At 34.0% G+C, this 12,585-nt stretch overlaps 1 protein-coding gene across 1 annotated transcript in view; it reads left to right on the top strand.

Annotated features, from left to right (window-relative positions):
- Positions 1–12,585, top strand: part of Secisbp2l (SECIS binding protein 2 like) — a 54,087-nt gene that overhangs the window by 28,415 nt on the left and 13,087 nt on the right. Inside the window, exons 12-16 of the mRNA XM_026390696.2 lie at positions 3,017–3,183; positions 4,101–4,233; positions 5,647–5,809; positions 8,118–8,338; positions 9,033–9,187. Of these exons, the coding sequence (XP_026246481.1) occupies positions 3,017–3,183; positions 4,101–4,233; positions 5,647–5,809; positions 8,118–8,338; positions 9,033–9,187 (839 nt within the window). The remainder of the gene's footprint in view (positions 1–3,016; positions 3,184–4,100; positions 4,234–5,646; positions 5,810–8,117; positions 8,339–9,032; positions 9,188–12,585) is intronic.

Below are 12,585 nucleotides of genomic sequence, written 5' to 3'. Positions count from 1 at the left end.
ATTGGGCATTTTGAACCAACCACATTTTTTTCTTCTTTAATGGTTAGAATAAAAATCACAAGTTATTTGGTTCTCCTGTTTTATTATCCAGTTTAAATACCAAACAGAAGTTTTGGTCAAATTTTGTGTGTGTGTATATGAGAAAATGATCTGATTTTCTACTGAAACAGTAATTTCTATTTTAACAAACCTTGTCAGTTTTAGAGCTCTCAGCAGTTCTAATGTGCTCCCTCATTTCTTTGTTATAGTCTTTGTTTTAGAGGGTGAGGAATAGGACAAAAGGGAAGGGAAAGGCATTAATAAAAAGCACTAATGCTAAATGGTGGAATGAATTCTATGTGTTTTGTTCCAGTGGTGCTTATTAGAAGACTGAAAGATAAATAACAGTGTATAACTGTCATCTGTATGCACAATGTTTAAACCTATAGCTAGTTACCATTCCAATATAAAACTTTGCTTTGAGTCACTGTTAGTAAAAGTAATATTGAATGTGTGCCAAGCTTTAGAGTTACATGTTATTGAGATGGGGGAGTGGCAGTAACAACTCCCTGTAGTCTTTCCAGAACAAAGCAGTGTTGGGGAAGAGGCATGAACTTGTAGCTAAAAGCAGGGGCTCTGAAGTCAAACTGTCTGGGTTTGAATCCTGCTCTTCTACATATTTATTTGGGAAGTTACTGTGCTTCAATTTCTTTACATTAAAGTGGGGGTATTGATAATACTTACTTCAGGATTGTTTTGAGAAGTAAAGAGATGATGCATGTAAAGAGCTTAGAGAATTTGGATTATATCACTCAATAAATGCTAACTAATATTATGAAGAAGAGATTGTTAACCTGTAATATTTCAAATGAGTTATTACAACTTTGATTCATTTAGCAAATGTTAATCAATAGTAAACAACTTTGCAAAATATGCGGTCAGAAACTATTGGGATTGCAGAGATGGTGAAGATAAACTTTTTTATTCAAGAAGTTTAATCTAGTGAGATTAGAAAGTCATACACAGCTAATCAAAAGCAGCACTTTAGGAAAGATACCAGCAAAGTTTTGTAAACCCTTGGAAGAGTGAGAGAGTGATGTATGTCAATGTGGAGATATGGGAATAGTGTTATAAATCATTTCATATAAGATAGTATTTGAACTGGGCTTAAAGAAGGAATAGCATTCTCTTTCTGTATTTTTTTACACTTTATTTTATTTAGTTATTTATTTTTATGATAGTAGGAATGGAGCCCAAGGGCAATCTACCATTGAGCCATATCCCCAGCCTTTTTATATTGAGACAGTGTTTCACTAAATTGCCCAGGTTGACCTCCAACTTTTGATCTTCCTGCCTTGGCCCTGGTGTTGCTGGGATATAGGTGTACGCTATCATACCCAGCCAGGAGTAGACTTCTTGATAGATAGAACGAGATTAACTTCTAACCAGTCACCAGTGTTTAAACTGGAAGTGTTGATTACAAAGAATGCTACTGGAAAGTTCAAGAAAAGAATGAGACTGCGGTAGTGATGAAAAAGAATTGTAAGGAATTGATAGGCTTTTTCAATGGTAGGATGTAGAAACAGATCAAAGATGGTTCTTTACTCTGGCACAGAGTGTGTGGTGAAAAGAGCTATGATGGTAAAACACAAAGATCATGGAAGAATTTTGTTGGGAAGAATAGGCAGGAGCCTTGATTTAAAATGCAAGCAATAGAGGTCCTGTGGTTCTTATTTGACATGAGTTATGAATGAATAGTTTAGGTTAGAGATCAGTGACTTTCAAATAGAATTGTTGAAGCTATGGAAATAAGGTTGTTGGAGGAAGGGAAAATTGGGCAAAAGATGTTCAGGGATAGAGCCTTTGGAATGTGCAAATTTTTAGGACAAACAAAGAAGAACTAGAAAAATAGAATTGAAAAAGAGTAAAAAAAAAAAAAGTGGAAATCACAGAAGGCAAGGAAGGATTTTAAGGAAAACTATAATGGGCCAATGCCCAAGAAAATTAGAAGGGAGTAAAAAAAGAATTTTATTTGGCAATTGCAAGGTTATGTGTGATCTTTACAATAACAGTTTCAAGTGAGTGAGTAGGGCAAAGGCCAGATTGTAATGATTTGAAAAGTGATGATGGGAGAAAGACTGTTTCCAGGGAAGGAAAGAGGAGCTGTGGTGCCTTAGCTTGAAGGAAAGTTAGTCAAAGGAAAGACTTTGTCACCCTCAACAACCTTTTTTTTTTTTTTTTTGGCTTGTTGTGAGGGGTCAGGGAAAAGAATCAAGGGTTAGGGAGGAAATTGAAAAATGCAAGGGGAAAGTGATAGAGCAAGATCCTAGAGGAATTGAGATGGAAGTAAGAACAGAAGTGGTTGGTGAGCCTTAGACAGGAGTGAGAATATCTGCCACTTCCTTTCTTGTGGTTAATAATTTATATTAAGTAGCATCCTTTCAGGGAAGTGGTAGAAAAACTCTGCTAGAATAAAAAAAAATGAGGTTATCATTTTTAAGGTTTAGGAATGTTAAAGGGTTGGAGGTAGTCATTGGAGAATAAGAGTATTGTTCAGTCATAAAAGAACTGCTATATGGTACCTAGAGTGTGGCTGAGGGGGGAGATCAGCATTTTTGCTGACAGATTAAAATAAGGAAAGGAGTGATGGGCTACATAAGTTTCTTATGTAAGTGTGAATAGGTGATTAAGTAGGAATGAGAAGAGGTTCAGTTTTGAAACTTCAAAGGTAGAATGGTTTTGACTGAAGACCGCTTGTAAGGAATAGCGTGCATAAAGGTTGCTGCAGTAAGGTAGAACTAATTTATCCCTACTTTGGACCTCCAGATTAGCTAATTGCTTTGGCTTTATGCTTTTTATCTTATGAAAGCTAAAAATTTGGAGGTTTTTCTTAGGGACTCTGTTCCAAGTATTATGATGTCTGTTTTTTTTTCCTACAAGAAGAGGATGTTCTTGTTTTTGTGGATTTATTTTTGTAAATTTTGAAAGTATATTAAATTGATCATTATAGTAAAACTAATTTCTTTTTTGTTTTTAGTGGTTACTGCAGCTTCTTTTCACACTAAAGACTCTAACCGAAAACCTTTAACAAAAAGCCAACCCTGCTTGACATCTTTTAATTCTTTAGACATTACTTCCTCTAAAGCAAAAAAAGGAAAAGAGAAAGAAATTGCAAAACTAAAACGGCCTACAGCACTTAAAAAGGTAAACCAAAATCTGGGGATGTTTATTTTATGGGATGAATAAGGGATTTAATCTGTTTTTGCAGAATTAACTGTGATGTTTTAGCCACTAAATTATTGGGAAGTATTCATATTCATGCATTTTTATAACTAGTTAATTTGAAGTCTGGGATATCACCATGATGATTGTCTTTCTGTGAGGAACAAGGCCCTAGAGAATGATTTTTTTTTCCCTATAAGATTAAAAAACAAAAAGTTGAATATCCAAAAGCATTAGACCCTAAGGATCAAAAGCCTGTGGGGTTTTTTGTTGGTTTGGTTTGTTTTGTGTGTGTATGTGTATGTGTATGTGTGTGTCAGTGCTGGGGATTGAATTCAAGTCCTTGTGCATGCTCAGCAAGCACTCTATCACTAACCCCAACTGAGCTGTTCCACTAACCCCAACCCTGAACTTTAGTACTAACTTTATCTTAGTACTAACTTAGTTTTAGGTAAACTTTTTTACTTTCATTTTCCTCATCTATAAATTGAAGGTGATATTTGCTTTGGTTAATTTTATCAGAAGGATTCGAATGACATAATCCATGTACAAATAATTGAAAATGGTGAAATGTAACTCAGTATATAAACTGGTTTCCAGACTTTTAAACTGAAGTTGCATTTTTGGAAACTCCAATTTATCACTCAGGATTTAAAGAATGAAGCAGGTATAGTTTGATAGCTAAATGTTCTCAAGCACAATTGCTTCCCTTTATTTTTGTGTACAGTATTTCCTTCAACCTATAGTGCATAAAATTATATTTACCTTTTCCCAGTTCATTTATATTTTAGCCATGTAAACAAATAACCTACTAAAATCCTCACTTCCATGTGTAAGCAAACTATATATACCTCTGTTTTAGTGTACATTGTAATCTACTGGTATAATGACTTTTTTAGGTTATTTTGAAAGAAAGAGAGGAAAAGAAGGGACGTTTAACTGTGGACCATAATCTTTTGGGATCTGAAGAGCCAACAGAAATGCATTTAGATTTTATTGATGATTTGCCACAGGAGATTATTTCCCAGGAAGGTAAGGAGGTCTTTTTTTCTCCTCTTCTCATGGAATGGTCTAGAGCATTTTAATTGAAGGATGAGCTATTGCTGGTTATGTTCCTATGTGGAGGATGTGCTCCATTATTTTGCATAAATTTCTTTGTTTTGGGGAGTGATTTCAATTGAAGATGTTTTTAGACAGAGGATAGCTGGAGGGTGGGGCAAGTGTTATCGTGAATCTATGACATTTTATTACAAATTTCAGAATTTGTAATAAACCCTCAAAATTAAGATCTCACTAGTTACTCTGATACTGTCCCCTTTTAAAAATTTTCTCTTCTTTTATATCTGAAACTCTGTTGGTTATCTTTCTTCAAAGAGGTATTTTTCATTTTTGTTGATTTTCTTTTTGCTTTTAGGAAATTGATATGTATGTGTGATAGAGAATTGCAGAGCAGAGCCCAGTTAGTCAATAAGATTCAGAAACATATAATAAATACTGAACACATATGATTTTGCAGTACATTTAAATCTTACTGATACACAGATTAAACATTAGTGTTTTGTTTTTAGAGAAATGAATTTACTTCCATGGATTATTCATCTAGGGCATATTTGGTTAAGTTCCCCTTTATTCTCATATATCTCCCTTTGTATTTAGGATTATTCATCCATCTATTCATGCAGCAGATGTTTATTGAATCCTACCACATGTATTTTATTTACTAGCAAGAATAGAGAGGTTGGGGAATATAAAGAAGATACATAGTAGGCAGGTCCTGTCATCAAAAAGTGATGATCCAGTAGGGAGATAAGATAGATATACGTGCAACTTTGCTAATGATTCTACTGGACATAGAAATATGAACTCATTTCCTGAGTTGTGAAGGAAGAAGCAGTAATTGAACAAAGGAAATGGTAGAGTCAAGGGATGGCATCTTAAAAATGCGGCTCCTTAAGCACAGAAGCAAATGCCACATAAGAGAATCAGGAGAATGTGGAGAGAAAGAGTGAGGTAGAATTTATCATTGCCAGCAACAATTGGAACTTTAAAAAGAAAGATTTCTAAGAAATAGGTGGACAAGTAGAGATGGAGGATAGGGTAATATCAAAAGTAAGTACAGATCTTTGTTCTTTAATTTAAATCCCCTGAGAATATGTGATTCTGATAATTTGGCCTTTTCTCATCTTGTTTGTGGAGACTTCAAGGCTGTGCTTAAATTTTAAGAGCATATTTTTATAGATAATAGGAAGACTTAATTTTTGTAGTTTTGTAGAGAATTTTTTTTTTTTTTGTGAGTGTGAAAGGAACAATGCCTAACTCATTAGCTTGCAGAGAATTAGGAAGTAGCCCAAAAGACAACTGCCATTCTAGCTTATATAGATCAGTGTAGAGCTTGTCAGCATTTGAGGTTTCTAAATTCTTTCCCCTCATTTCACATCTCCACAGATACTGGACTGAGCGTACCGAGTGATACTTCACTCTCTCCAGCAAGTCAGAATTCTCCATACTGCATGACACCTGTGTCACAAGGCTCTCCTGCCAGTTCTGGGATAGGCAGTCCAATGGCATCATCAACAATAACCAAAATCCATAGCAAAAGATTTAGAGAGTAAGTTTTTGTCTCTTTATTGAGGTTGAATAGTTTAGGATCTTTATTGTGGTTCCAAATCTAGTATTGTCATTGTTACTTCATGAGTTGAACATGCCAAACACCAAAAATATTTTTTTCAAATTTTGTTTAACAGCTGGTTTTGCTCTATTTGAAGCATTCCCTTTTGTCAGTGTCCATAGAGAGTGATGTGACACTAAATATATTCTGTTGATATCATATAGTGTTTCTACCCTGGACTACTAGCCTCTTACATCTTACATATATAATTTTGTGCTATGAGTTTTTCCCCTCCAGGTGCTTTTGCATACACACACACACACACATACATACGTACACACACACATAGACACACATATGTGTGTATATATATATATGTATATGTGTATATATATGTAATTAGTCCTTCAAAAATTTCTCTCATCAATCAATAACATGTAATAAAGTTCTGAAAACCCTATTTTGTGAAATTAATCTATTACATAAAGCTAATTTTTTCTTTTTTCAAAGTGCTAGAAATTGAACCTTGGGTCTTGTGCATAGTGGGTAAGCGCTCTACCATTGAGATACATGTCCAAGACCACCTATTTGCTTTTGCTTTTAAGCAGATATTTATAGGTTTTTAGAATTGAAACAATTAGTGAATCACAAAATGATACCTTATCTGTGAATAACCTTAAACTAATGGTTATTGCTATGAAGCATTTCAGGGTTTTAACATTTACATAGGTGAACTACACAACCCTAATTACCTTTATTTATTTACTTACTTTTTGTTGTACTGGTAATCAAACCCAGTACATTGCACATACTAGGCAAATGTTCTACAACCAAGTTATATCCCAAAACTCTTAATGACATATGAAAGAATTCCAGGGCGAAAGTATAATCTGCAAGGAACCAAACCGTATCAGTTTGTTCTTTTCCTTTTCCTTATTCCATTGTTTTTAGCAAATACTTTTTGCCCAGCTTTCAGAAGTTAATTAAATGTCAGATAACAGATGTGGAGCAAAAGAACCATTTAGGAAATGTTACATATGTATGAAATAACAGCTTGAAAGAAAAAAAGAATGAAGAAAATTGTATTTTCAATATTCTATTCTTTAAATGCATTCCTTAATTTTAATATTTTATGATATTTAATTCTCCCACAGTGTGTCCAGTTTTATCTTCTCTTCTCAAGTAATGTTGTACTTATTTAAACATTTTTTATATACATAATAAAATTCCCAACACACAAAATTTCTTTCTTTCTTTTTCCTTTTTGCACTAAAGAAGGGCAGCCCTGGATTTTCCCACTATATAACTTTGAAATAGAAGTCTTCTATTTTCCTTGCCTATTTATTACTAGATTAGAAGTTACACCAATTCTCATAAAATGCCTGCTTTTGGTAGAGATAAGGGATGAGAACTAGAAAAGATGGAAAGGGTATATAAAAAATATGTCTAGATGATTTTCTTATCCTAGTACTATAGTGACATCACATTCAGTTGCTTTGTCTGATACAAAGATATATGACTACTACCCCAAGGTCTGTTTGATTTTGGCCTCAGTTCAACTATTGAGTTTATCCTCAATAGCTGTTGATTTTCGGAGCTAACTGGGCCATGAAGGTCATCTCATCTGACTCATTTTTGTGGTTGAGAAATGCCCAGACACTTATTCAAACTCAAAATTAATTGTTAGGACACTCATTTAGAAGTTACCTTTCTTTTCTTGGAGAAGCATCTTTAGTATTCATTGAAAAGAAATAACTTTATATCTTTTCACCAGAAATATTTCATCTGTTTTAGCCACATGGCAAGCAAACATTTGATTTTGATTTATATCTTTAGGAATTTAATAATTGGATACTTCATAGAGGTTATTAACCTATCCTTTACTAAAAGCCAATTTGTTGAAATTCATTATCAAAGATAGCCTATATCACTCTTATTTCTAGTTAACTGAGGGATTCAGAGGCTTTATTTATTTATTGGTTCTGGGGATTAAATCCAGGGATGCTTTACCCACACAGCTACATCCCCAGCCCCCCACCTTTTTTTTTTCTTGAGACAGGGTTTTGCTATGTTGTTTCCTACTTGTGATCCTCCTGCCTCAGCCTTCCAAGTCGTTGAGATTACAAGCATGAAAACCACAATTCCCAGATAAGGATTTAAAAGTTTTGAAGACTTGACTTTTCATGAAAACTTTTTATTGAATATAGTTTCTCTTAAAGATATTTTCCTAATATAACTTTATAATTACAGAAAAATAGGGTGGAGTTTCCTGTTGTTTTTTATGTTTTTATTTATCTTTCCTTTATAGGTACTGTAATCAGGTTCTTTGTAAAGAGATTGATGAATGTGTGACCCTTCTTCTCCAAGAACTTGTCAGTTTTCAGGAACGCATCTACCAAAAGGATCCTGTAAGAGCAAAAGCACGAAGACGGCTGGTTATGGGTCTAAGGGAAGTCACCAAACATATGAAGCTAAATAAGATCAAGTGTGTTATAATTTCTCCAAACTGTGAAAAAATCCAGTCAAAAGGTATGTACACTTTGATTTTGAAGTGTTTTGATATTTATTTGGTATAATTGTAGGGTATTTAAACACAGGTCTTTCTCTGTAAAGCATAATATGAAACAAAATATTGAGCCTGAGAAAAGAATGAAGTATTTCAGAGCCTAAAATTAACTAGGATAATTGGGATTGAGTTACAAAGGAAATCCCCATGTATGAATAGTGGTAAAAGGATTCTCTTGGGTCCATTAAGTGTCCCTACTGTTGTGATGAGAATGGAGACTAGTCAGAGTGCATTGTGCCATGTCATGCTTCTTTACTTGTCCTTTTTTGGTAGAAAAGCTGCTTTAGGTGGATTGGAGTAGACAGATCTGTCCCAGTAGCAGTGGTAGGCAAATACACAGGATAGAAATACCAAATAAAATCAATAATGTGTTATCTGTCTCACTGCATTGTGATAGGTCATTATTTGAGCTGAAAGATTGGAAAAAGGAGTTAGCTACTATTAACAAATAATTTCTTCATTATAAATGTCTGTTAAATTGAAATTTGATTCCTGCTATGCTAATCTGTATGGAGAGACAAAAATATTGGGTTTGAAGTGCTATAAGAATTCTCATAGAATTCTTTGCTACTGTGTTTTATGCTTTAGCTGTTGCTTGCTAGATTAGCTCCATTTAGGAAATAACTAAATTACCTCCATATATGTTGATTTTCATAGGTGGTCTAGATGAGGCTCTCTATAATGTCATAGCTATGGCACGGGAACAAGAAATTCCTTTTGTATTTGCCCTTGGAAGAAAAGCTCTAGGACGCTGTGTGAACAAGCTGGTTCCTGTTAGTGTAGTGGGAATTTTCAACTACTTTGGTGCTGAGGTAAGAATAAGCAACACACACTCTTGGAGTTTTCCCTCCCCTCACATCCCCCAGATAGTACATTTTCTGTGGACACATACCAGAATTAAGTTTAAGCATATAAAGGAGTGAGTTGATGACTCTCAAAGAATACGTGGAAATTCTTGAGTATTACCTTTTCCTTTGAAATCAGTGAAAACATTTGTGTAGGTTATGTTCAGTTTGAGAAGATCTTAGTTTTTCTTCTGCCAGTGGTTTTTTCTTTTGAGCTCAGCTGTTTAATACTTGATTATTTATTCAACTGCTAGTTGAAGATATCCAGAATTATGCAATGTGAAATAGACACTGTGATGGTTATATTTTGTATACTAGGAATTAAGAGAGAAAAGAATTCTTTTATTGAAGGAACTTTCCTCTAGAAAATTAACTACCTAAACCAGTTGTCAGAATAGTTTTGCACATATGATACCTTCGCCTCTGGCAATTTCTAATACAGAGCTTACAATAGGATTGATAATATGAGAGTTATTAGTTTAGAATAATGCCTGTCAACTGATGGCATTTTAATTGTATATTTTATTTTTATATGGTGCTGAGAATCGAACCCAGTGCCTCACAGGTGCCAGGCAAGCACTGTACCACTGAGCCACAACCTCAGCCCCCTGATGGCATTTTATGACTATCTTTTTATGGAGTTGACTCTTAAGTACTTTGTGATATCATGGGCAGATCATTTTCTCTTGCCAAACACACTATTTTTATGTATTTAAGTGTCTCCCCCTTTGTGTCCATTCACTGTGTTTGTATACCTCCCATTCCCCCTCCATTCAGTTTCTTTTCCTTTGCCTACAAAATTATCTACCCACCCACTTTCTATGAATATATCATAATTTGTGCTCTCAAAATTGCCTATGCTTTTCTCCCTTAGGTCTTATCGCATTTCTTTGCTATAATTTATGTGTGTTTCTCTTTAACTGACCTTTTTGAGGGTGGAAAGGCCCCTTGTCTTTGTGTGCCTGACATCTTTCACATTACCTGAGCGTGAGCAGGTGACAAATGTTTGTTGAATAAATTGTGATATATGTACATCTGCCTATGTTTAACTATATGTGGGAATTTGAGTGCTGAAAAAGAAGGGTCACATATAGATGTCTAATAAAAATGTCCTCTTTTTAAATTCACTATTAAGAGTTTATCTAATAGGAACAGAGCTAGGGTCCAGAAAAGTGAATTTTTTTTTAATTGTATCAGTTTCTTCATGAATTATATGTGTTAATTTATTTTTATAATTTTATATTATAAAATATTTGCCAGCTTTGCACATTTTTTCTAGCCCTCTATAATATTAAGGTGAGTAAATTATTATTTAAACTAAAATGTACTCTTAAAATAAAATTTTATAAAATATTGGCATATTATCAAGTATGTCCATTTGTGGTAATATGTACCTAAGTTATTTTTATTATCTGATAAAACCTTTGAATTAAACTTTCCTTATTCTCACATTTAAGACTTTTTGTTCCCTGATCCTAGTTTTCTCCTTAATTTTTCTTCTCTTCCCTTATATTCTTTTATTCCTAATAACTTATGTATGTTGTAAAACCAATGTTAATCTCAAAATCATTTGTCCATATGCATATTTTCTTGTTATTGGTTGCACTCTAAATACATTACATTTGCATTTCTCTAATTGCTAGAGATGTTGAACATTTTTTATATATTTGTTGATTGATTATATGGCATCTTCTAAGAAGTATCTGTTCAGTTCCTTGGCCCATTTGTTGCTTGGGTTGTTTTTTTTGTTTTGTTTTGTTTTTGATGTTAAGATTTTTTAGTTCTTTATATATCCTAGAGATTAGTGCTCTATCTGATATGTCTGTGGTAAAAATTTGTTCCCATTCTGTAGGCTCTCTATTCACCTCACTGTTTCTTTTTCCAAGAAGAAGCTTTTTAGTTTGAATCCATCCCATTTATTGATTCTTGATTTTATTTCTTGCACTGTAGGAGTCTTATTAAGAAAGTCAGGGCCTAATCAGATATGATGAAGATTTGGGCCTATATTTTTTTCTATTAGGCATGGGGTCTCTGGTTTAATTCCTAGGTCCTTGTTCCACTTTGAGTTGAGTTTTGTGCATGGTGAGAGACAGGGGCTTAATTTCATTTTATCACATATGGACTTCCAGTTTTCTCAGCACCATGTGTTGAAGAGGCTATCCTTTCTCCACTTTGGCACCTTTATCTAATATGAGATAACTGTATTTATGTGGATTTGTCTCTCTGTCCTCTATTCTTCTATACCATTGGTCTACCAGTCTGTTTTGGTGCCAATACCATGCCATTTTTGTTGCTATTGCCCTGTAGTATAGTTTAAGGTCTGGTAAAGTGATGCCACCTGCTTCACTCTTCTTGCTAAGGATTGCTTTAGTTATTTTGGGTCTCTTATTTTTCCAGATGAATTTCATGACTGCTTTTTCTATTACTATGAGGAATGTCACTGGGATTTTGATTGGGATTGCATTAAATCTGAAGAGTGGTTTTAGTAGTATGGACATTTTGGACAATATTAATTCTGCCTATCCAAGAACAAGGGAGATCTTTCCATCTTCTAAGGTCTTCTTTAATTTCTTTCTTTAACGTTCTGTTATTTTGATTGTAGAGGTCTTTCACCTCTTATGTTGATTCCCAAGTTTTTGTTGTTGTTGTTGTTGTTTTGTTTCATTTTGTTTTGTTTTGAGGCTATTATAAAAGGGGTAGTTTTCCTATTTTCTCTTTCAGAGGATTTGACACTGATGTACAGAAATGCCTTTGATTTATGGGTGTTGATTTTATATCCTGCTGTGTTGCTGAATTCATTTATTAGTTCTAGAAGTTTTCTGGTGGAATTTTTTGGATCTTCTAGGTATAGAATCATATCGTTGGCAAATAGTGAAAATTTGAGTTCTTTTCCTATCTGTAGCTCTTTAATTTCTTTCATCTGTCTGATTGTTCTGGCTAGAGTTTCAAGAATTCTGTTAAATTAGAAGTGGTGAAAGAGGGCATCCCTGTCTTGTTCCAGTTTTTAGAGGGAATGCTTTTAATTTTTCTCCATTTAGAATGATGTTGGCTTTGGGCTTAGCATAGCTAGCTTTTACAATGTTGAGATATGTTCCTGTTATCCTTAGTTTTTCTAGTGTTTTGAACATGAAGGGATGCTGTATTTTGTCAAATGCTTTTTCTGCGTCTTTTGAGATGATCGTATGATTCTTATCTTTACATCTATTGATGTGATGCATTGTTTGATTTCCATATGTTGAACCAACCTTGTATCCCTGGGTTGAACCCCACTTAATCATGGTGCACTATCTTTTTAATGTATTTTTATATTCGATTTGTGCCAGCATTTTATTGAGAATTTTTGCATCTATGTTCATTAGAGATAC

Source organism: Urocitellus parryii, chromosome 6 (assembly GCF_045843805.1).
Source record: "Urocitellus parryii isolate mUroPar1 chromosome 6, mUroPar1.hap1, whole genome shotgun sequence".
NCBI classification, from domain to species: Eukaryota; Metazoa; Chordata; class Mammalia; order Rodentia; family Sciuridae; genus Urocitellus; species Urocitellus parryii.
This window is presented reverse-complemented; position numbering and strand designations above follow the sequence as displayed.